Below are 25429 nucleotides of genomic sequence, written 5' to 3'. Positions count from 1 at the left end.
CTGGTGAAAACTGTTATATTGCACCTACTGTATAGATTGGATTTTCATCCCTCATTTCCTTAATTTCATGTACAGTAAGGTCATTTAAACTAGAATAAAATGTGTGGCTGCTGTATTTTAAATCTCAGTGCATGAATGACGCTGCTTGCTTCCTTGTGATACCAGAACATCAGAGGAACTTCACAAGACAGTCCTGTTTTCTGGAAAATAGTTTATTGAGTGCTTAGGGAATTAAAAACTACAAGGTTTTGCTTGCAGTTGCAGAAGCAAGAAAAAAGTTAAACATAAATTAGTTACCTGATTTGCTACTTATAGTGCTTCTGAAACCCTCATTTCAATCAGTCATTGTCTACCATGACCTTTATATTAATAGATCTGGCCCTTAAATTTATGTAGCAGAATATTTATAGATTAAAAAGTGCCTTTCTATGGCATAGGGCAATATTTAGGAAAGCTGATAGAGATTTTCAGTCTTTTTTTACTAGGTTTCACCTACACCCACTTGATTTTTCTGACATAGGTGACTTTATTCCATAATCCACCACAGGAATAAGAATTAAGTAATTCAGTCAGTGTAAAATAAGCCCCACTTGTCCAGAAGCTTTAGTTGACTTAGATCAAATAAGAGAAGGAAGAAAAAAAAAAAAAAAAAAAAAAAAAAGCAGCCAGATAGTAACTGCAGTTACTCAAAACTACATTTGTTGTGTAGAATTTCCATTCCAAGTATTGTTTTCATCTTCTCCATCATCTTGAGTCCTCAGTCTATATATTTTGCCTTCTTTTTTGAAGTCTTCCCCCCGCTTTTCCACTACTCGTTTCCTGACTGCTTGCCTAGGGCACAAAGAACAGTGAGGTTTGACAGTTTCCTCAGTAATAATTACACAAGAGAAGCAGCAAATGCAATAAACACAAATCATCCATCTTTCTTTGATCCTCAATAATAGTTTTCTTCAGCCCTTTGTTTCCCTGGGAAGCAGTACCCAGGTGAAAATGTGTCACTTAGCAGTCAGAGTGGCAGACTCTCATTTTCCCTGTCATTGAAGCAATATGTGGCTTTTTCACCAGAAACAGCTGAGCAGCTCTCCTGGAACATGGGAGATCTCATTCCCCAGGCAATACAAAACCTGTCAGAACCAGACTTCACCTGCTTCTGCTTCTTGAACAACCATCTCATAACAGTTTGATATCCCATTTTTAACATTTTTACCTTCCAAACAGTATCAGCTGAAGTGAAGCTCACCTTTGTAGTTACAGCTGAATTCCCTGCTCATAAATGACTGCAAGACGATGTTTTTTCTACTGTGTAATTGGAAGTTCAGTTCCCCACTACAAGACTAGAGCAATTGCAGCAAGAAGCTTGAGAAACAGCTGCCATAACCCCTTTGCCTTACCTGCTCTGCTCCATGCTGCCCGATGTGGAGGGAGCTGAGTGGTCTTGCTGATGAGCTGATCTCACAGAGGGCTGTGAGGGGGGTGGGCTCGTAAACAGAAAGTTGCTAATGAATCTCCAAACCGCTAAGAGGGGGTAAAGGATTGTGCCCAAGAACTTCCACAGATCGCTGCCCGAAGCCTGAACAACAGCAGTCGCAGGTCTTCCCGCCTGTGTGAACACACCAAACAAACCTGTCAGGTATTAAAGTCCTGCTCTTGTAGACAGAGTATCTCACACATCATTCTGAGGCAGCTCAGCAGACACAAAGGAACAACTCTGGTTACACATTAGACAAGTATCTATGCCACCATTTATCTGCTCCAGAAAAAACTTCTCCAAATCAGTCCTGACAAAAACTAGAGTAATTTTGCAATCTTTTTAGACAAAGGAAATCCCCAAATTCAAGCCAAATACTATCATGGCTGACTAATAGCAAATATCCAGCTACTGTACTGCTGTCTGAAAAACCAAACACACCAAAACCCAACACCTACCGGCAGCAGCACTACTGAAGCACTGGGTGCTAACTCGAGTTCCAGTAACGTCTTTCCATAATCTTCTTTGGTAAACTCCCTCCTGGGAAACATTGTTGCCAGTGAAAAATTGCCGTAAGTGTTACCAACCGTCTGTGAAGCACATAAAGAAAACGTTTTATTTATAACTTTTAATTTTCAAACAACTGCCTATTTGCCAGCTGAGTATACCTTAGTAAGAGTTCTGTATCAAACTATCAAGCATCCTCAGAGTAGGATATGAAATATCCTTCATTTTTCTCAATCTCTTACTAATGATACACAAAGGCAGTTGATGGCACTGGAGAAAGCTGCTACCAAAACTCCCTTCAAATACCCAACAAGGAAAGGAGTTGATGACAACTCCACCGCCATCAACAACTACTTGATGCTCACCACATCATAATCAGCTGAGAAACAAAATGTCCATTTACCTGTGCAGCAAACTGCCTGGCTTCTTCTAGCCGTGCTTCAGATGGGAACTGGTTAGTGAAGGAAGATCCATCGGGGAGGCGGAACTGAATCCTGGCTATTGCACTGCGGGACAGGTATTGGGTCAGTCAGGACAGGAACCCTTAACAGACAAAGGCTCCTGGGCCTTTAGCTTGGTACTAGTGAAATGTGGGAAAGAGGGATACCCATCCTGCCCAGGGCAGTGCAGATGGGTTGTAAGAGGGAATTCACAGTGAAAAACCACCTGCTGATCTCTCACAATGCACCTCCTCCATATCTCCAAATAAGGTCCCTATAGGTTTGGATAATTCTTAACCCAGCACTGCTGGGCAAAGCAGGAGACAGCTCTGAAACAGGCAGCTGATGGCCCCAACCCAGCCTTCCTGAATCCAAGCCATCCACACACAGCCCCTGGATCTGCACCGAGCCCCCCAGCACTGCTGACATTACCAAGTCATTCTGTCCAGGCATCATCTTTTGCATTCTCACATTATCTAGTACCCCACCAAGCTCCAAGATACTGGTATTTAAATCAAAGCTCAGATACAAAAAGCTCTTATCTAACTAAAATAACACACCAGAAAAAGTGGTTAGTGTTTCATGATCACAAATGTCAAAAGGATGAAAGCTATCAAAGAGCATCATGTTCATGTAAATAGTTACCTTTAATGCCACGGCTTAAACAGCTCAACACGGGAACACGTTGTCAGAGATGAGGAGATTTATTAACTCTCTTAAGAATGTTTCTTTACCTCTCTCCCACAAAATACACATTTGTGTCTCTACTGCATCTCACCTTCGCTCCCTTTGAGCTGCCTCTTTTCTGGCCTCTATTTCAGCCTGTTTAGCCTGAAGAGCTGCAGCTTTTGCAGCTTCTGCTTCTTCCTTCGATTTTGCAAAGCGAGCTGCCCTCTCAGCACGATCCTGTGGAAGGATCAAAGAGAAACTTTAATTGTTAACATAACTTGTTGCTTGACACTCATTAAAACAGACAGCTATGATCTATACTCATGAACCAACTGCACAAACAAACATACAAACCGACCATATGGAGAAAAGACAGTGGAACTGCAAAGAATTATTCATTGCCAAACTGCACAATCTTGTGTCATTAGCCAAGATGACACTTGTCACTGAGTCACTTCCCACAACCAGTTGTTAACAGATGATCTTCCCATGCAACCTCAACACTCCAGAGAAGATTAAGGCAAAAACCTTATGGGAAGTTACATGACTGCAATTCTAAGTGTTCTATACCAAAACCTACTAATGAGGAAGAATTTCAGTTGTTATCAACTGTTTACATCCATATATGCACACACATATAAACTAACTTGGAAAATAATCCTCCTCACCATTTTGAGAGCAGTGTTCTTATGTATGTTCTACAATTAAATACTCCCTGTGCTTTTCTTTTAGTACCATGCCTAAAATGCAATTATTTTTATGTTTATATGATAATTCTCCACTAGGCTCAAGCAGTATGACAGAAATGTTTGTTCAGACAGAAAAGAATTGTCAAGATGAAAGCAGAAGTTCCATTTTATACACAGGAAATGCGACATAAACCCCAAATACAAAAATCATTACTATACACGGCCAGAGAATCCCAAATGGAAAAATGAACAATTTTTCAAAGCTTCATCAAATGAGAAAATGTATAATTTTAGTACACTGTGAGAGAGAGAAGCAGCAAGCTCTGTTCCAAAATGCAAAATTTACCATTGCAATCTGTTGCCTTATGCGCTCTCTAGCAGCCCTCTCTTCTGCCTTTTCTCTGTTCCTTTCTTCTAACATACGTTTGGTCAATTCTTCTTCCTGTCGTCTTTTATACTCCAACATTTCTTTACCAGTTTTCCTTCTTTCAATTTCTTTCTTAATTTCTTTCTGAATAGAGAGATATAAAAATTGGACCATAAAATTGCCTTGGACAAGAGAAAAGACTGAAGTATGTTTGTTTAAGAAGGCATTAAATATTTATATTAAAAAAAAAACCCCAACCTGCAAGGATTTTTACATTTTTTTACCTGTTCTTCTTCTTTCCTTTTCTCCTCTCTTCTTTCTTCAAGCCTTTTTGTTAACCTAAATTTAAGAACAAAGTCAAAAGTCTTATCATTGCAGTATTTGCAAATGTTAATGAAGCATTTGCAAGCCAGGAGAGGACATGAAAATGAGCTGTAGCACAAGGCTAATACTCTGTGTACCAGCAGTGATTCATTCCCATGCGGGTGCACCATCCATGCAAAGGGTGGTGGTGAATTCACCACCTCCCTTCTCACTTCTACAGTTGTTCCAACATTCCTTTTGTCCTTTTTCCACCCATTAAATGAAGAATCCTACATATTCTTACTGTTGAACCAACGTACGATGACATACAATAAGCAACCACTATTTATGATCTGTGGTAACAGAAACACTAAATCTCAATCTCTTTTTAGCTATTTAAGCCATCTGGTTTCTTCTGCACATCACCTCCTAAAAGGGAACACAAGTAATATATATCCCTGACAGAAATGCACATGCATCTGTCTCAGCTATCCAGAAAAAAGCCTCAGAATAAAGACTGACTTAAAAGAAAAAAGTAAATTTCTCAAGAAAATAAAATCCCAACATATTTGAAGTCTGAGGAAAGAGCAGGCATGACCCATTGTGAAAAGTCATATAATCAGAAAAATGTTTGTAAGGTAGCTGTTTTCTTCAAAAGAAAGTGGCAATTACCACAGAGCTTGGCCTCTTTTTCCCCTTTGCAAATAATGCTGTAGATAAATTATGCCAGATTTGTATGTAAGAGTAATGCATTTTTCAAAAAGGAACACTGCTAATTAAATTAAAATATTGACTGCATTGTTTTATCAGTGGTAAGTAAAAAAAATACCTCTTGTCCAAAGACTTCGGAAGAAAACTGAAATATCATGAAAAAGATTTAAAATATATTTTAGCATGATAAATATTCCTATTTGCTACAGACATGTTATGGTTTTAGACAGATACTTCAAATAGTGCCAATCTTATTAAAAACAAGTTTATAAACAATATCCCATATTTAAAAACACTGAATAATGAATTAATCATGTTTTGAGCCAGGAGTTTCTGATCACCATACTTCAAAAAACTCAACTCATTACTGTTCACTGATCAAAGCACGAGTCTCAGAATTGGATTCCACTGACTTTTGCAATATCCCTAAACTACAAACAGTCATCAAATCAACAAGAAGTAAGATGACATCTCTATACAAAACCTAGGTTGGGATTTTATTACACCAGTTTCCAATGCTTTGAGTTGAATGTTTCAATTTATCCAAGAATTTGCAGCAAACATATCCGCTCTGCTGAAGTTATATCAAAGGTGAACACTTACAGTTTTCCAGATTACCTCTTTGTTTCAAAGTACATGAGAAATTATATTAATCAAAAACCTGGTTTGGTATCAGCCCTAGTATTGCCAGAGACATGTAATACAAAATAAGACCATATAAATATTTGCCAGATGACAACAGATTAAGGACAAAAATCCTATAATTAAACATGTTTGTTAAAAAAAAAAAAAACCCAAACCAACCCAAAACCCAACAAAACTGCCGAGAAGCAAATACAGCACATTAAGAAGTCTGCAAAAGAAGACTTGCCTTTCTACTTTGAGTGTAAGATCATTCACAGGCTGAGCACCATTTGCTTGCTCATCCACAGAATTAGTTGCTTCCTGGCTTGCTTGACCTGAATTTGCTTCATCTTCAAGGGATTTACAAGAAAGCAATGCATAAGAAAAAAAGAAAAGGTGTATTTCTTATCATAACAATTACCAGACTCCTTGCTAGCCACAATGTGCAGCAACTGGGATATCTCAAGGAGATACAAGGTTCTGCTAGTTAGACTCCCCTCCTCAATAATTTGGTTTCAGGTAACTAAGCCAAAAAAAACAAAAAAACAAACTCTAATCAAATCCTTTTTAATGAAAGAATACAAAATTTATTGAGTTATAAACCAGAGATTCCTCACTTATTGAAATGAAGCAGAATGACAAGTTATCCTTCCCTCTAGACTCGCAGAAAGCATTCTGGAATGTCCTAAGATTCTCCTCAGTGAGTCTGCTCACTCTATTGACTTTTATGTACCACCAACTTATTTCCAAAGCAAATGAGGTGGCACTTGTGTCGGAACACTAACCATTACCAGCAGAAGATGCTGTTGTCTCAGGCACAGCAGCCTCAGGAGAGTCACAAGCCCCTGCTCTGGGTTCTGCACTTTCTGGAGCACCATCAGGCTGAGAGGAGGGACAGGGAGCAGATGCCTGGCTGCCGTTTTCCAAAGGCCGCCCTTTCCCTGTGTGCATCTAAGAAATTGGGAAAAGAGAGAATGGAGCCCATGGAAGTTTCAAATATTTTTCACAGGTTAAAAGGTCAAGACTGAATTATTATTGAAGAATCAGCCCTATTGAAAATATAAAACTAAATTTACCACATATTGTTGAATTTGGTACAATCATATATTTTTTATTTCTAAGTTCAGTCTTGCACTTGAAATCAAAGTGATAAAGCAACCTACACTTGTGTATTATTTTATAAATCCACATTACAAAACAATATTACAAAACCATGTTAAGAGCTGAAAAGTAACCCCCTTAAAGGTGAGTTGTCACATTTTGTCATTCTGGTCTAGAGTTCTTGACATGTTTCTTCAGTACTGTGGGTTCACGCAGATGATCTAAACCAAACAAAAATTAATGCAGCACTTGTGCATGATGCTTCCAATGTGTGTACTGAACTCAAGGTTGCAGATTTTATTGTTGGGAGGACAGAACCAGGAACTCACTGGTTCTACTTTTACCAGTAACTTCCCAAAGGTACACGCCAAGGGCCAGGGCCACCACTGCCCTGAGCATCACCAGCTCCATCTGGAAAGATCCAGCCCATCAGCATTACCTGTTTGACTTTATGGATTCTGGTAACAAGCTCTTCCACAGAAACGCTGCCAGCAATAACTTCCAAAGGGATTCCATTGTCTCCTATAAAAAAGCTGGATGGGACGCACACTACGGGATCTGCACAGTGACAGTTAAGGGTGGTCAAGGACAGAAGCTGACACAGTAACATCACAGGGGAAAGCAGATCTTCCCACAGGAGCTTCTGGCCCAGTGCTCTGATCTCCAACTGGGCACCAGTAGCCAGGGCCAAGGGAGGAAAAACAAAAAGATCCTGGCAAACATTACATGTAACTGGTAAGAAATTCTGCTTTTCTTTGTACTGGTTTAGGCCAAAGTACTTTTCTCCAACTTTTCAGGCAACTGATTATGCTTTGACTTGAGAATGATTTTGTTTTAGTGCCAGACAACGTCTTAAGTAGACAGCAATGAAATCTCCCGAGCATGCAGGAAATCCAAGTTAAGGTACAGAATTCCCAGCATCACAGGGAATGAATGAACCGTGAGCAGTGACCTCCTTAAGGCAGGCAGGGCTTTACCTGACTTCACACCTGGGTATGTGACAGAGCCCAGGCCACTGCTGGTTCCTCCTCCTCTGCACCTCTGAGCCCCAGCTCATAACTGAAAGTGGTTTTAGTTTGTTTTCTAATGCTGATTAATAGGACCAACAGGTTATTTAGATTACATAAAGCTTTAGATAATTTTCTATTTAGAGAATTACACAGGATTAACACAAAAAAACCAATTTGCTCACTTTCTCTAATAACTGACAGCTAGTTGAATACACAGATGGTATCTATAAACTACACAGTTTATTGCATAGTTTTGTGCCAAAATAAGTGTTTTCAATAGCATTGCTTGTAAGTATTTGTCTTAAGAAGGGTATTAACTTGTAAAGAGCAATTATCTGTAATCATAATGTAGCATCTAAACAGATCTCAAAGGATACAAATTTGAGAAAACTGCAGGCATGCTTCACTGTTTAAAAGAAAAGATTCATTTAGGAGTAGCAATCATTTTGCAACAACTTGAGATTAAGTCTTTCATCATAAAAATAACTGTCCTACAAAACTATTTAAATACTTGAGAGAACACTAAAACCAAATTTGCATTGCATCTTATCATTAACATTCTGCAAAAGTGTTGACATGGTGACAATCCTTGGTTATCACAGTTGACTACATAAGAATTAGGAAAACAGTGCTAAGAGGCAATTCAGGAAAAAGAAATCTAGTCTATTGAGCACAAATAATGTAGTAAATCTAATAAAATGTCTTTACAGCATTTCAAAATAATACCATTTGGGGAAATGTCAGTGCACTTTGTGCACATGGACTGGAACACAAACATAACAAAAATAGCTGAGTAATTTACCCAGGAACTTAAATGCTTCTCCATTCTATGTGTTACAAAGGAGGCAAACACATTTTCTCTGGGGCTTTACAGATTTTTATCTTTCTGAATTCGTGAAAGGTTTTTAATTCATTATGTAACTTGGCAAACCAAGAACTGCCTCTAGCACTTGCATTTTTATTCCAACATTTTTGTGTCTCTTCCAGTTGAGAAAGGGCAACTTCAAGCATTCTATGACTAGTACTGGAATACAGTCTGAAATACACAGTGAGTATGTGCAGAACACAAAAGGAAATTTTGACATTTTCCCAGGCTCTAGCGACTTCAGGAGTACTGAACTCACTTCTGCTCTGGAACTCTGTATTTACACTATCTCCTGATCAGGGTGAGGACTTCAGAAGCCTCTTACTCTCTTCATCATCAATCAAATACTGTATAAGAGACAGAATTAGAACAGGCTCAAACCTTTTGGTGTCAATTTTAATGGCAACAAAACCATCTGATGCAGCTTCAGTCACCTTCTCGTCTTCCCACCTTGCAGCCATCTCAGTGGATTGTTCATCTTCACCTGCAAGGCACAGCACATACCTGAGTTAAACCCACCACAAACTGCTGTGTCTGCCCAGATTTTAGCTTTGCTTCAATCCCTTGGGATCACCTTTGTAAAACACTCTGGGGATTATTTTCAAGTCAGAATATAATTTTTTTTTTTTTTTACTAATCTGGAGAAAATTCAGCAGGTTCACTTTGATAACATGTCAAAACTATGTTCTGCTTGCCCCTAGTTATAAATTCATTACATATTAGTACATCAGCTGCTAGTAGGGAAAACAATGTTCTCCACTCCCTGTAAATACATAATTCAGCAGGTAAGGTTTCACAGTTTGACAGTGTTAAAAAAAGCCCCAAACCAACATTTATTTATGAATTATTTGTAACTTAGTTTTGTGTTCCAGTTCCTGACATGAGCAGTAACAGTAGGAGGAGAGGAAAAGGTGTGAGGAGCACAGAAGAACAAGAATAACATTTATCTCCCAAAACACCAGTTTAGTGAGGGTGTGGGTTATAAACAGATTCTGATTAATATTAACCATCTTTCAACAAGTACACTGGCCTGCAACCATTTATTTATCTTTAATCTGTATTACTTCCTAGCAGCTTGGAATGGACTGCAGTCTTGATGAAGAATCTGAGTCACAAGTATAGAAGTATAGTAGTCCATTATTCAGTGACAACAACAAACCACTTGTTTGTTTCATCCCAGTTGCCATTCCATGCAATATTTTTGACTTGTTAAAGATCAGGAGTTACATGTGGAATCTCCCAGTGAAGTGCTGCTGCCTGGTCACAAGGCCTCTCACGGGGGCATGTATCAAAAATACAATTCCAGAAAACTGTTTTTCAAATTTTCCCTGGAATTACTAAGAAACTATCTACCTCTATTATTATTCTTCTGCATAAGCAAGCAAATGTTTAGGCTATTTTACATGGGAACTTTCCTCCTGCTCTAAGTGTTCCAAGTGTGGTCAATGCAGCTGTTGTGGCCAGAGGGGCTCAGCCTCCTCTCCTGTTTCCAAACGCTCCAGGCAGGCAGGGAGGCAGCTGCCTCACCACACACTGTTTCAAAAGGACATGTGCTCATCCGATTAGGCTACTAAAAATACCCAAATACTTGCCTAACACTAACTTTTCCACACAACCAACTGCCGGAGAAGAAAGAATGCTGAAAGACACAAACAGGGCAGAGGCTGCTCACAGCACAGACTGAGAGAGGACAGAATGGAAATGCTGATAGCTCATGTTTTATAAAGCTCTGTGCCATGATGCACTGATTAATATTGTAACTACCCACTGAACAGCTGCTTGTTCTCATGCATCTTTTTGTTCTGATAACCTTTTCTCATTTAGCGGTTAGGGTACATTTATTACAGTTTTGTAGTAGTGCTTATATCCTGAAATCAAAACTCCCAGGTCACAGGAAAAACATCAGAAAAGTCAAGAGGTCAAGAACAACAGAACTTGACATAATTCATCATTCTGCTAAACACTGAGCCAGCACTACAGCCACAAAATTGTAGATCCCAAAACTCTCAGATTTCTTGTTTCTCAAACAAAACCATCACTTTATTTCACTTAATGGAATGATCTGTAAACAATTCAGTCACACTTTCTCATCTCTTAAACCTGATCAGGTAAATCTACGTAGGGAAAACACTGATCATTTCTCAAGTGATTCACATACTGGACAAGACTTTTTCTGCAAAAATTTACTTCCTGTATGAGGAACTTACTCAAAACCATCACAGCTTGTCAGAAGACTTTCATTCCCCTGAGCACACACTCACCAGGGAAGTGTTTTCCTTTCAGAAGGAGAGATAAGCCCAACTGACTTTTCCATGTCCAACATTCCATAACTACTCAGGGAGAGGGGAAGTACCATTCTGGAAATGCCAGGAAGCCAGGACATTAAACCATTCACCTCCTCCTCCTCCTTTGCGTCATTTCACTTATTTAACTTGAAAAGTGCCTTGATACATCTTGGCTACAAATAACTAACAGCTTATGTGTGCAAACCACCATTAAAAAATTAAAGTAATAAAGTTATGAACAAAGGGAGGAGGGTTTCTACAAACATTATTAAAAAAAACAAGCATTTTAATTTAAAGCTTTTTATTTTTTTTTTTTATTATTATTATTTATTAGACAGTAACCCCTTCATTTTTTTCCCTCTGAAAAGCACTTTTTATGAGTGGCCTGGTATTTTCACGATCAGAACATGCCTAACCTTTGGAAAGAGTAACCTTAAACACCTCAGTCAGAACAGAGGAAGTTTTGTATCAAATGAACTATCAACTTTAGATTAGTGACTCAAAGAATCAAAGGCTTTTGTAACTCTATAGGCTACAAAATCATCTACGGAACAGCTACCAACAAGATACCAGGGATGTTCACAGAATCATTAACATATCCTGGGTTGGAAGGGACCCACAAGGATCATTGAGTCCAACTCCTGGCCCTGCACAGGACACCCCAAAAATTCTACCATGTTCCTGAGAGCATTTCCAAATTCCCCCTGAGGAGCCTGTTCCATTGCCCAACACCCTGCGGGGGCAGAGCCTTTTCCTGATCTCCACCTCCCCGGCCACCACTTCACACCATCCCCCGGGGCACCTGCCTCGCCAGACCAGTTTCACTGTCGGGAACAGTCTCCATGTGCAGCAACAGGGGGAAACTGCTGCTGCAATTACTGGAGGCCACAAAGTAACTCCTCTGTTCCCCAAACACAACCCCCTTACCTGGGGGCCTCTCACATCTCACCTTAATATTTCACACCGGTTTCCTAAGGCAGACCCACTTCACCTCATGCTTTCTGGGGAGAATGGAGCAATCAATCCCTTTCATTCCAACTTCCCATGAGTTCAACAGGATCTTTAATACCCTTACACCATCCTGTCGCCAGAATGTGCCATGAAGGTTTTAAACACTGAGCTCAAAAATGCTCTGGGATTATGGCTGCAAGCAAAAATGCTTTAGGAAAAGCCTGCTCAAACAATGTACACTTACAATGACAAATGCCACCTTATTCTTAACATAAATAACCACAGAATTCCTTGCTTGATTAGAAAATATTCTGGAAGCAGAAAGAATAATCCGCTTCTTTGTTTTCTAGAGAAAATGTAAGTGAAGTGCAGAGGAGAGGGAGAGAGGGACAGGCAGATGGTGGCAGAAACCAAACACAGATGGACATATCAGAATTTCCTAATTTTTGTCAACTGCATTTAAAAGCTATCCTCCACAATGGCTGGCCCAAAATGAGAGTTAACTTACATCTTCAATTTCTCATTATTTTTTTCCTTTATTAATCTTTTCCCACAGACATGATTGGATGAAGTGTACAGAACCAAGCACTGCTGAAAGCCAGTTCTCCAGGTGCTTTCAAATACCTGTCTCCAGTGGGAAGTGTGGAGTGTAAAGGCTCAAAGTTACCATCACTGTGCAGATTGAAACGTGTTTCTACTCAAACACCAAACCCAATCTCTGCTAACACAAAACCAGATTATTCTTTCAGCACTCCACATCCTTCAAACACAGCTGTTTCCCCCACAGTGAGAAAGTTCTTGGGCTTCCCAACTCCCTTTCCCAGCACAGGTAACAGAACAGTTCCATGGGCAGCTGCCCTGACCCCACGGTGCCCGGGGTGGACCAGGTGTCCCTCCACAACTTTCCAACTCTCCCATTTCTGGCTGGAGTCACACTCTGCCTTTTCCAGGGCTCATAAGAACAAACAAAACAAATCCTCACAGCACACACAATGACAAAACTAGGTTACATCCCTGCAACCATAAATTTATCTTCCCTGTGTATCTGCATGTTCCTAATCCACCTACTCAACACCAGCATCTGACAGGCCCCGCTGCGTGCCCAATTTTTGTTTCATAAAAAATATTGGACATAAGTTACAACATGCATTTCTGAGCCCGTGATATAGGTGTAAAATTGAGACTACTCAGAGGCCCACCAAAGTCCCCCTGTCACTGCCCTCCTCAGCTGGGCAGGGGAGTGAATGTAATGGAAGGCTCATGGTAAGAGATAAGGGCAGGGGGTGATCACTCACCTGTTATCTTTGCAAGCAAAAGAGATCCGACACGGGGAAAAAATTATTTAACTTATTACTAATCAAAAATCAGAGCAGGATCATGGGAAATAAAGCCAAATCTCCTCCTCACCCTTCCTACAGTCACTTCCTGACACCTTGTCTCTGCTGCTCCTTCCTCCTCGGGGGTTGGACTCCTCACACTCTTCCAGCATGGGGTCCCTCCCAAATTCTGCAACGTGACTCTTTCCCAAGGGCTGTGGTTCTTCACGAACTCCTCCACCCCTTCCCTTACTCCAACACCAACACAGCCCAACCTGTGGTCTGACAAGACCTTGATTTCCATCAGGATGTTTACTATCCAGCAGAAAATGCTGTTCTCCATGTACATGGAGAGTTGTGTCACCAAAGGAATTTAACTGCACTTTTCTGTTCACATCCCCTTTGGAAGTGAACTTCTTGAAGCCACGTGAGTCCCACAGTTCGATAGTTCTTAAGAGAACAACACTAAGTCACACGTTTAACACTCTTGTTGTTTCATGAGGCACCTGAAAAACTTCAGGCCAGAAGCACTTAAGGCAACAGTAAAATCTTAAGAAACAACACACAGAGATACCCAAAAGCTCAAAAATAAGTTAAAGAGCTCGCCTAATCACAGAATATTACAGTTTGGAAAAGACTTTTGAGACCATCGAGTCCAACCTATGACCAAACAGCGCTTTGTCAACCAGAGCACGGCAGAGAGTGCCACGTCCAGTCTTCCCTAAACACCCCCAGGGCCTCACCGCCTCCCCGGGCAGCCCTTCCCACTGTCTGATCACCCGTTCTGGGAGGAAAATCCTCCCACTGTCCAACCTAAACCTCCCCTGGCTCAGCTCAAGACTGTGTTCTCTTTCCCATCTGTTTTTTCATAGGGAAAGGCAGCGTACACGAGACGACGGGAATTCCTGCAGGTTCCAATCACAGCGTTATGAAACGCGCACTGTCGGTACACAGAGGAAGGGAAGCGGAACACAACAAACAGCCCGGAGAGCTGCCCCGGCCAGAGCCCAGCGCGGAGGAGCAGAACGGAGGGGAAGGCGACAATGGGACGGGCGACTCCGCTGCCCAGGGCGGGACACGGACACGGATACGGCGGGCCGGGGCTGACACAGCACAAATCCCGCTCGGCGGGAGGGGCGGCGGGCGGGACACGGCCGGGAAGGCGCTGCCGGGCCCTGCTCCAGGAGGGGGCGGCGGGCGGCCCCCGGGACGTACCGTACCTGCCACGAACACGACGAAGACGGAGCTGCGCTCCTTGGCGGCGGCGATGGCGGCGGGGACGGAGCCGCCGAACCACATCGCGACACCGCCGGGACCGACCGACCGGCCGGCCGCCCTCAGCGACAGCGGCACCCGCACCGCACCGCACCGCGCCTGCGCCGCCGCCGCCGCGCCAACGGCCCCCCGCGCGCCTGCGCGCGCCGCCCGCCCGCCGCCACCGCCCCCTGATTGGCGGCCGCCGGCGGCGCGCGCCCCGCCCGCCCCCCAACCCCGAGCGCGCGCGGGGGGCGGTACCGGGTCCCGCTCCCCTCAGGCCGCCGCCATCTTGGCGCTGTCGCCCGGAACGGTTCCGGGGGCGGGCACCGACCGCCCCCTGCGCTGCCCCGGGGGAAAAAGGGCTCGGGGGGTCGGGAAAGGCAGCGGGAGCTGCCCGTGTTTAGCCGAGGGAAGAGAAGGCTGAGAGGGGGTCTCGGTTATACGAGTCCTGTGAGGAGCGGCTGAGGGGGCGCCTCAGCCTGGCGAAAAGGAGGCTCAGGGGGACCTTCCCCGCGCTCTACAACTCCCTGACGGGTGGAGCCGGGTGTGAGTCGGGCTCTTCTCCCACGGAACCAGCCACAGAACCATAGGACATATCCCTAAGCTGCGCCAGGGCAGCTTTAGGCTGGACATCAGGAAAAATCTCTTCACAGAACGGATGGTTTAGACATTGGAACAGCCTGCCCAGGGGGTGGTGGAGTCACCCTTCCTTCGGTCTTTAAAGGAAAACTGGATGTGGCGCTCAGTGTCACGGTCTGGTTGACGTGGTGTTTGGTCATTTTGAACTCGCTGATCTCAGAGATCTTTTTCTAAACCTAGACTGTGATTCTGTAATGCAGAATAAATACCTCAGATGTAATATAAGTATCTCAAAGGCAGATACCAAGAGGATGGTGCCGGAATCCTTTCAGTGGTGCCCAGTGACAGGATGAGCAGCAATGGCAGTACAAGAAATATCGCCTCAATATGAGGAAGAAATTCTTTACACTGAGGGTAGCAGAGCACTAGACAGCCGCACGGGGAGGGTGTGGAGTCTCCCTCTCTGAGGACATTCCACACCCACCTGGACACGATCCTGTGTCCCCTCTCCAGGTGACCCTGCCCTGGTGGGGGCTTGGGCAGGGTGATCTCCAGGGTCCCTTCCAGCCCTGACAATTCCACGATTCTGTGAGGCAGCTGCCTGAGAAAGGGGCACCTCCTGCTGATGGCAGACAAAACAAACCCTTTTTCTGCAGAGAACCAAAGACACTTTTCCGGCCCAAAAGCACAAACAATGGTGGACTGAAGGAAAGAACAAGAAGGATGAAATCTAAATTACAATCTGAAGCTGTAATTAGACAATTAAACCCCAATATGCAAATAGACCAAAACGTATAAAAGTGTAAGATCTTGTGACTGGGGAGACCATTTTTTCATTTCACAGCCATGAGGACAGGACAGTTGATGTCAAGGGCTCTGATGATAACATTTTGGACACATCTGTGTACCAGGTAACTTGCTGAGGTGGGCACTCAAACATTTAAAGGCCACAAGACACACAGTCTCTCAGTCTGGAAAGTTTTCACTATTGTACCTTGTGTAACTGGATAGTGACAATAAAAAACCCTACAAATTTACAGTGAAAAGGAAGCAATTCAGTGTTAACAACAGTGTACAAAATCTGTTTTACCTCTCCCAAGATGCAGCATGTGAAAATCATGTCACAGTGATCCTGCTCACAGGGTAAGCTTTGCATGTGTGTTGTGCCTCTACAAGTTTCTTAAAGAAATACCATCAGAACATGGTTCTGAGATGGATTTTTTAAGGAAAAAACCCTATATTTTTGTATTTTCTTTCTTTATGGTACAAAACATATTTAAGGGCAATGCCAAATGTTGGATAGTATCAAATGATACATTTGTTTTTGGATATGAACAGAGAGACATCTCTGTTACACAAGTGCACGTAGAGGAGGAGGTAAGGTTGTAAGGTGTATCTTTAATTCTCTAATAAATTTGGATGTGTTGCACTAATTCTCTTGGCATTTCCAGCACCTGTAGTTTGCATTTACTGCATCTGATTTGGAACCCTAAGTTGGAAGCCAAGTTTCACATGAAGGGTAAGTGAAATGTTGAACACTGTATGTTTTGAAAATTGTTTTGCAAATACATTTTTCAAACTCTTTGATACCACTTGAAACAAGGAAGAAAAAGAAGGGGTTACTATTGACTGGACATGTAATTTTTGTGAAGGTGTACAATCTCTTAGATCCTCAGGAACTATTTATGTTACATTCTCAAATAATTACAATTTTAAAAGTGGAATTCTCCAGCTGTAGGGTCACTGACTTGCTGCTGTTGGATGTGCCTTTGCTGTTCATCTGAGAGCTTTTGGCACAAGGATGTCTGGAAACAACACAGGTTTGCAGTTTGTAGGCCTAGAAAAAGAGAGGATAACTAACTAGTAAGTAAAAGTTTTATTGAGAAATACAAAAAATATAGTTTGACAGCTGGAGCATCACCTGGGATTCAGTTCTTGGAAGGGGGATGTCTTGTGTGTTTTCAGTTATTGGTGTGGGAAACAATGCAAGGCAGTAATTCACATTCTAAGAGAATAATTTTTTTCTCCCCAAAACCAGGACACATCCATCTGTATAAGGATGGGAATTATCTTTATTAGGGAATTCCTCTTTAAAGTTGCACTGTTGCTTCACCCTAAATCAACAGGTAATTAAAGAATCCAAGTTATAAGTTTAAACCAGTAAAAAGTCAACAAATTTGAGCAAATGTGGAGCCAAGCTCTGGTGTATTTCCCAGATTGTATAAGTCAGTGTGGTAGACTATCAGAGCACACTTAGTAATGATGTTTCTTAGTAACTACATTGGAAAACCAAAGAAGGGCAAAGCTAATTAACCCTACAACTAGGACAAAAGTTAGGATATTAGAAAAAAGCAGAATGCCAGTGTCTCCCTCTAAAGTTCAAACTGAGGCCACTGGAATTCAAGTATGATGTGCAATATTGCTTGTAAATATTCCTTTTAAACTGTCAAGTAATTCTGGGAGATCAAGTGTAACAGATCCCCTGGTGCTGAAGTCAGTCCAGCCCTGAGCGTGTCTTCCACTTCTGCCCACCTGTGTCTGCAACATTCCACTGCTGTCAGCACCTGGATCCTCATCAATCCCCAGATAATGCACATTCCCACTTAACTGGGACACAGGAGCAGAATTAAGAATAAACCTCACTGCTAAGCATTATCCACAGCAACACAGTTTATTTTTATAACTTATTCCAGTTTTAAAAGCATACAACTGCCAGCGACACACAGCCTGTCCTCTACAGCTCTTTGGTTTACAGCACCAGGCTCATCTGACATTCTGGTTTTCCTTCCCAAGTGCAGGCACAGTCCATTAGGGCTACATGCATCCCTTATAATGACTCAGTGCATGAGCTTTACCAGTGAGACTGGAAGATTAAAAAATAGCAGCTAACACTGAAGTGCTTGTGTCCTGGACCAGATTATTATAATGCTTCATCGTGTCTTCAGCAAGATCCACTTTCAACCCGACAAATAATGACAAACATGGTGAAACATCAAGCAGTTGCAAGCAGGATAAAAAGTAACCCTTGCAGTGAGGGCTGCTGAACAGTCAGGGCCAAACTCTGGCCCTGCAAGGACACAAGGCAGACACTGATGTAAGAGCAGCTCATACACCTTGTGGTGAGAACATAATTACACACAGCTTCAAGTAATCCAAGAGGCAAGTTCCTTTATACTGAAGGTTTCAGATGTGAATGGTGACTTTGGTCTTAGGTTCCAGAGTAAGATAAGTTACAGGGACTTAATTTTCAGAATGTTCTGGAAATCAGGCCTTTTAAAGGTTCTGGTCTACACCCAAGAAATGAAGCTTCCAAAATGAAGTCACATTAACATTGTGGACTTGAATTTTATACTTACTGACATCAATAGGCAAAATACTCAAAACATTTTAAATGTGAATAGGAGGAGGACATTGAAAAGAGGCAGTGTATCAACCTTCATGAAAACCAAGCTGTAGAAACATTGAAGGGATTGAAATAATTCCTAGTTAAAAATATATATATTAAAATTCCAGCTACAATAATTTTTCATGACCTGTAACCTTAAAGTGCTTTGGTCAGTTTTCTCCAAAGCTTCATCTAAACATTCTTTGCTTCAGGGCTAAATACAGGAACTTGAAGCCTGCACCAGTTTTATGTGGAAAAAATGTATCATGGAGCTAAACAGTATTTATAGAAAGACAGTTGTAATTTTGACTCCCTTTCAGGCATCCAAGCTAGTAGAAGGATAACTGAAAACAACAAACAAGTCAAATGTGAAGTTTTAAGGCACAAATGAGTGTCACAGGATGAGAATGTAACTATTCATTCCACCTTGAGAGGGAACTGGCTTGCAAGAAGATAGGAAGTAGGTAAAAAGTTCACCCTGTGAAAGGCATGTTGTGTACCCAAGTGCCTTATTGGATTCATTGAGCTACACAGTTCTGGTGCTATAAAACCCCACCTGCAAACAGCTGCCCTATATTATATCACCCAGAGCTTGAAAATCATGTGTGCTACAAAAGGGTTAGGGGTGGGTGACCTAAGCACTACAGTGTGTACACCACAGCACAGGGTTTCTTTCTTCACACACTCTGCTCCTTTTCATGTCATTTTTCTAAGCATACATGAGTGAAAACAAAATATTTCATATTAGAACAGGTCACATTTGCTCAGGGAGGAATGTCAGGGAAGATGCAAGATGCTTGCATCCCAGCCAACCCTACCAAAACACACCAGCCACAGCCTGGCAGGCACGAGAGGGCTGTGAGGATGTTGGAGGGTGTGCTGGAATGATCCACCCAATTCCACCATCAGGCCCACCTGGTTTTGGGAGTCCTCAAATTATGGGGCGTAAATTTCTTAAATTTTAATTATCTTTTTGACTGTAATATCAGAAATTATAGGAAGTGTTCACAGTTCAGGGAGGAATTTTACAATATGTGTTAATTAAAAGTTAAAATCAAGAAATAGTAGCTTTTGGTGGAGTAGGTAATGGCTGCATTTGTTCAGCTTTTCTGCTTATTCTTCCAGTGCTTTTCCTTACTTCTAAAATTTAAGACACGCTCTCAGTAAAACAAAAGATTATATTGCTGCAATGGAAGTCCCCATTTAATTCCTTTTGCCACTATTTGCTTTCAAAATAGCTTTAATGGTAAATGAGAGGAAGCTGAAATACACTGGAGTACTAAAAGATTTGTTGAGAACATAAGAAGGCATTTTACATGCATCTATTTCATGCATAAAGTGCTTCTATTTGCTTTCTAGAGTGTGATCCAAATCCGTGGAACAAATGCAGTGCCAGGGGTTTTGCACATGGTGCCTGGGCTCATGTGGTTTAAGGAACCAGAAGATGCAGAGGGGTATAAAGGCCAGGAAGGTATAAACTGTCTTGGTTAGATGAGTTTGGATCCTGTTTGCTTACTAGAGAAAGTATGAAATAGCACAAACCCAGGAATAAACACAACTGTGAAGTGGAAATATTTTGCCCACTGTAGCATCAGAAGCCTCTGACAGTGCCAATGTCCTGTGAATTAATTGGACCTGTGTGGCTCATATCAGCATATCCAGATAAAAAAATGAACAAAGCTGCTGTTTAACAGAGAATAAAACATACTCAGAAAGGATGGCAGACCTGTAGGAACTGGAAAGGATCAGTTTCTGGGTTAGAATACAGCTGGCTTATTCTATGTTTAATTTTTTTCTTCTAGTGCAACTTACATTCAAGTTTACAACTTCCTTGGTAAAAATTAAATATTTTCTGTGCCTTGTTCCTAACCAGTGTATCTCTCCCTTCCTGTTGTTTGGGCTGCATCATCCATGCTTACCTCACATTACCTTTTCTTCTGTTTATTATGAGGAAAATTTATGAAATGCAGCAAAGCCATGCAACAACATCCTTTGGAAAGGGTTTGACTTGATGCAGGATTTAGTGCTGGGGTCACTCAGAATAGATGGGAGCTCTCAGCTACTGCGCACCTTTCCTACATCTCAGAAGAATCTTGTAGTGGAATGAGTTAATGACAGGAGACACCTGTCCCTATAGCTTTTTAATCTCTTAGCTACTTTTACAGCATTAAACCATAATCCTAAGAGAGCATGGGAACCAGCAAGAGGCAGTGACAGAAGACAGGCAGTCATGTTGTCTGTGCTGTTGAGAGCAGGGGGTGATTGATAAACTGGGGCTTTTACCAGCTTTGGCCTTGGGTGCAGTGAACTGCAGCAGTGCAGCAGCCCAAGGAGCAGCAAATACCTCCTCAGTCAAGCACAACTTGAATGCCAAGCACCATCCTTTTAGAAAAGCACACTGGAATGAGTAGATTTGTCTTTTACCTAGGGACTTGAAGCTGAACATCCTCCCCTTTATTTTAGGGGAGCACCTAAGTTTACCTTTAGTAAATACCTGTTGCTACAGCATTTCACAGAATCAAGTCCCATAAAATTAATTTATTAGGCTACATTATTCCCAGACAGGTCAGTTTTCCTCCAAGTACCTCATCACTGTTTGGGTGTTCAGGGATAGAATAATTTGTACAAACAATGAAAATTAACGCTGGTTTAGGCACCTTAGTTCTTCACCTTTATCCCCTGTAAAATGTTTTTAAACACAAAGTTTACCTTGAGTTTCCTCTTTCAGAAGTCACAACTGACAGCCTTATGAAGTGACCAAGTAGTTGCTTGTCTACACAGCAAATCAGTTCCTGAGGTAAAAATAAAACATCAGGAGCAGTCCCTTACAGCATCTGATTAATTTCTCTTTTTTACTTATATAGAGAAACATTTAAATATTATGAAGGTCTGGATAACATAAATGCCAGAGGAGGAACAGCAAGTGGTTTTTTAAGATGTTCTAATATTTGTGGGTTTAAATTCTTTTCTCACATTTTAAAGGATCCCAGCCATTAATATGAGTTCAGCCAGGTTTCAGAAGACTCCTAGAAGCTTAAACAAGTGCACTGAGAAAGTTCGTGTTTGTAAACATTTATTCTTTTGAACTGAAAAAGGCTTGCATCAGCACACATTGTACAGACTTGCAAATTACACAAGTTGAAAAAGTTTTGTTTCATTTATGTGCAATGAATCTTTAATGTCCAGTGAGCATCTGCAAATGATGAAAACTTAAACCATTAAAAAGGTTTCCAGCACTTATCAAACACAATTATCTTAGCGTGAAAAGGAAGAGAAAGAGACCCATACTGGTGGGAACACAATTAAAGTGCAAATATTTTGACACTTGTATGAAGAAACGTAAAGTTTCTTCACATTTTTGTTAAAAAGAAGTATTAAAATGTGATTCAGTGAACATTCTTTGTAACCTATTCGTAATCCCCTTCTAGTAATTATTAAACTGGCTGGATCAGAGGCAAATTCTTCAAGGGTACAAACTTGTAATTTCTTTTGACATTTTTTGAATGTATTACAAAATACAAGGACCACCTAAAGAGTTGGTTACTAAAATGATATTCTTTTTTTCTTAGAAAAAAAGAGGAAAAAACAAAGAAAAATGAAAAAACACACAAGGGACAAAGAACAGGTTAACTTGAAGATCTCGGGTAGTTTGCTAGAAAATGAATATAATTCCTTAGAATGGTTCTCTTTTCCCCTCCACCAATCCTCAGGTTCCTGCCTTGGAATGGACAGCTGTGTGCTGGCTGTGAAAAGGGATTATAAAATACAAATCTGCATATGGATTTTTATGAACATCTGCTGTACAATAGAACTTTGGATCTGATACAAGATTTCAAAAATATAAAACAAAACTACTATAAAAGTAGGGGGCATTTCAGCAGCATCCCTTACAGAAAGCTGCCTGTCGCAAAGATGATTCCTTGCTATTGTCTGGGATTAACTCCGTAAATTTTTTTCTTCATCTTGCTGGATTCACCGGGTTATTTATTCTTCAATGGCAAATGTCACGTGACAGAACATCCCAGGAGTCTCTCCGAGGAGAACAGAAACCCCATGACATCGAACCGCTGGAGGAGGGAGGACACGGAGCAGTCCAGCCGGGTGTCCCGCGGTGTCACTGCGAGCTGGCCCTCTCCAGGACGTGGGAGTCGTAGTGCTTCTTGCTGGTCCTCAGGCGGAACTTGCTGACGGCGGCGCCGCTCTGTCTCTTGAGGGCGCTCTGCGCCGCCGCCAGGCTGGGGAAGGTGGCCAGCACCGTGTAGGTGGAGGCCAAGTCCCCGGGCCGGGCGGGCTCCGCGCCGCCGTCCCCGCACAGCCGCCGCTGCTGCTGCTGCTGCTGCAGGCACTGCGCGTCCCGCAGCCACCGGATCTTGGCGCCCGATTTGAACAGTTCACCAAACAGCTTCTCTGCCTCCATGCGAGTTATGCCTTCTGGCAGCTCTGTGATTTCTAGAACTTTCCCCACAACTGAAAGAAGAGAAACGAGGAATCTAAGTTGGTTATTGCACTTAGTGATACAACACCCTAAATGAAAAATTTCATGCTTGTATCTCCAGCTGGCTGATACCAAATAGACAGGCTTTGCTTTACTGATATTCTAGAGAGCCTTTGGTCTCACATTTAGCACTGCTTACAAATACAATCTGCTTACTTGTACAAGTGTGCAAATAAAAGCTGGGAATACAGGGAGGGTCCTCAAGGACAAAAAGGGGAAAAAAATTAAATCATCAACAACTCATTTTGAAGCAGGTTTCAGAACTCACTATAGCATCTCACTGGCCTTGCCTGGTAACTCTTCACACATCATCATGCCAAAAAAACTAGTCTGTCTTATCTCAAAAAAAAAAAAAAAAAATCCTTTCCACTAAATTGTTAGAAAAAACTGATTGATCTGTAACTTTCTGTGAAGAGTTGACAATAGGTAGCAAAAATTCTTTCCAGTAAAGGCATTAAGATAGATGCCATCAGATTTTATCTGGATGACATTTTTTTCAATTCCAATGGAAACTGGAATTCACTAATCTGTAGATCTCCTAGTATGTTTCCCAAATCCATGTATTTATATATATTAGAATGGGAAAAACTAAAAAAAAAAACTAAAAAAAAACTTAAAAAAAAAAAAAAACAAAACAAAACAAAACAAAACAAAACAAAACAAAAAAAAAAAAAAAAAAAAAAAAAAAAAAAAAAAAAACAACAACAACAAAAACCCAAAAAGCACAAACTGATTTGTAGTTTATGTCTGATTTCACTTGTTACACTAGTAAAAGGAAGCAGGGGTGTGTATAATTAATATTTTATGTAACAATATCATACAACTTAGGTCCAGTAAACTGACATACTTGCTCCTTCTTTTAGTACTCTCCAATCCTGAACTTCTCTGGTCTTTTCTCCAGCCTTCAAAACTACACTTTTCCCATTTAACTTCTGTCTTCCCCTGTCTCCATATCTTCCTCTCCATCCTTTTGTTTCCAATGTTTGCCATGTCCATTTCTGTCCAGTTACTCTTCACTCTGACCCTTCTCACCTGAGCTTTCTTTGTACATTCCCAGCCCATCACCATAACTCATTTTTGTGGAGGACTGTGTCAGTCAGCAATTCTATACCTGGTTCTCCTGCACCGAGATCTGCTGAAGCAGCCTTCTTTGCTGGCTTCTTTCCCCTGTTTCCATGTCTGTTTCCAGGCTGACACTGCCAAGATTGACACAAAGGGTGTACTTCAATGACAGTCCATCAGTATCTTACAATTTCTAGTCACCTCAGTGAAAAGCAGTGCAGAGGAATGTCTGGAAAACAGCCTGCACTACACCATGGGACAGAGAAGATTTTCACATCCAGTCTGAGTTATTGAGTTTGATAATCCTGCAGGCAGGCACATTCAATCCTTCACTACAGAAGGGAGGGAGGCAATGATGGGGGGGAAAAATCACTTTAAATCATCTTGGAAGAACATCCCCCTGCCCCAGCCATCACATCCTTTAGCTGGCATTGGGTAGAACTGAGCAAGGTATAGGCAGGGGGGGATTTGTGTGTCCCAAAAATTAGAGGGAAAGACTTAAACTTTCCTAATACCAATATTTTGGGCTTGTTTTTCTTACAAGGAGCAAACCTACTCTTTGTTTAGAAATTACCACATGTATTTTTTTTTTAAATGGTTACTTGAATAGAAGAAAATAGTTTTAGCAAACGGTCCCCCCTTTAGATTTTTGAATTAGCAAGTGAATTGCTTAAAATAAAAAAATCCATCATCTACACTGTGCCTAAAAGGCAAAGTTCAGATAAATGTTTCTCACTTTTTTAATACAACAAACAAGAACAATGGGGAATATTGACACGGAATAGAACTTATTGCAAAGCAAGCACCTTCCACTCCATTACTCTCCAGGTGCAATAACACAGTCCCCTGTTCAAGGTGGTTGTAACGGTAGTCCCAAATTGGTTTTTGTCATTGTTGTTATGAGATTGTTCTTTTTTAGTACCTGTTGGCTTGTTACTTGTCCACGTAATAAAGATGGATTGTATTGCAGGGGTTGGCCAAGCAATGGGTATCTGGCATCTCCTTAAAGAGAAAGGTAATTAGAAGGGTTTTTCTGTTACAGGAAATCTTCCTCCAAGTCCCTCTCACACTGAATATGTTACACAGAAGAGAAAGCAGAACCACTGTGAGTGTCTGGCTGGGCTCACAAACCCAGAGCTGCCCTGACTCCATCAGTGTCAGCCACATCCTGATCCCAAGGTGAAAAGGTACAAACTTTCTGGTATTTAGGGATTACACTCAGAGTTTTTCTTCACTGCAGTGTTAGATAAGTCCTTTCATTTCAAAATGAGCTTAGTAAGTCTAAAGCTCCTCTCAGCATGCTAATTTAGTCATTTTCATGGTTATAGCCCTGATTAGAGCCTGG

General features: G+C 41.5%; 3 protein-coding genes across 12 annotated transcripts in view; 1 reads left to right on the top strand and 2 right to left on the bottom strand.

The window, feature by feature from the left end:
* Nucleotides 1–25429, top strand: part of ZRANB3 (zinc finger RANBP2-type containing 3) — a 254638-nt gene that overhangs the window by 113835 nt on the left and 115374 nt on the right. The gene's annotated exons all lie outside the window — the stretch shown is intronic.
* UBXN4 (UBX domain protein 4) lies at nucleotides 197–14653 on the bottom strand. 3 transcript variants are annotated; one of them, XM_083865795.1, is made up of 13 exons: nucleotides 14527–14653; nucleotides 9136–9238; nucleotides 8267–8295; nucleotides 7319–7437; nucleotides 6564–6729; nucleotides 6026–6128; nucleotides 4425–4479; nucleotides 4120–4284; nucleotides 3194–3321; nucleotides 2379–2481; nucleotides 1927–2058; nucleotides 1392–1600; nucleotides 197–831 (listed from the first exon to the last, which is right to left on the bottom strand). In XM_083865795.1, exons 1-13 carry the CDS (start codon nucleotides 14603–14605, stop codon nucleotides 693–695), a joined length of 1530 nt encoding a protein of 509 aa, XP_083721921.1. In that variant the 5' UTR covers nucleotides 14606–14653; the 3' UTR covers nucleotides 197–692. The 3 variants fall into 3 exon arrangements, with proteins under 3 accessions (XP_083721921.1, XP_083721922.1, XP_083721923.1); XM_083865796.1 differs by having other exon boundaries at nucleotides 6570–6729; XM_083865797.1 differs by lacking the exon at nucleotides 14527–14653.
* R3HDM1 (R3H domain containing 1) overlaps nucleotides 21571–25429 on the bottom strand; it is a 50641-nt gene continuing 46782 nt past the window's right edge. For 5 of the 8 annotated variants that reach the window (XM_083865023.1, XM_083865026.1, XM_083865028.1 and 2 more), the window contains 3 exons: nucleotides 25007–25086; nucleotides 24134–24218; nucleotides 21572–22994 (listed from right to left, as the gene is read on the bottom strand). In XM_083865023.1, the coding sequence (XP_083721149.1) occupies nucleotides 22642–22994; nucleotides 24134–24218; nucleotides 25007–25086 (518 nt within the window). In that variant the 3' untranslated portion in view covers nucleotides 21572–22641. Of the gene's footprint in view, nucleotides 22995–24133; nucleotides 24219–25006; nucleotides 25087–25429 lie in introns of all 8 variants that reach the window. The other 3 variants (XM_083865029.1, XM_083865030.1, XM_083865027.1) reach the window with 2 other exon arrangements.

Source organism: Zosterops lateralis, assembly GCF_965231275.1.
Source record: "Zosterops lateralis genome assembly, chromosome: 7".
In the NCBI taxonomy this organism is placed as follows: domain Eukaryota; kingdom Metazoa; phylum Chordata; class Aves; order Passeriformes; family Zosteropidae; genus Zosterops; species Zosterops lateralis.
The sequence above is the reverse complement of the archived record's forward strand: the minus strand, read 5'-3'. Positions and strand labels throughout refer to the sequence as shown.

Bases quoted from the DNA above. Each gene is read 5' to 3' on its own strand.
- UBXN4 (XM_083865795.1), bottom strand. From the start codon at position 14,605: ATGTGGTTCGGCGGCTCCGTCCCCGCCGCCATCGCCGCCGCCAAGGAG. The intron at 4,285-4,424 runs GTAAAAAAATGT...CTCTCTATTCAG, and splicing joins AAAGGAAAGAAGAAGAACAG to AAAGAAATTAAGAAAGAAAT. The intron at 1,601-1,926 runs GTAGGTGTTGGG...GTGTTCACACAG, and splicing joins CTTCAGTAGTGCTGCTGCCG to GCGGGAAGACCTGCGACTGC.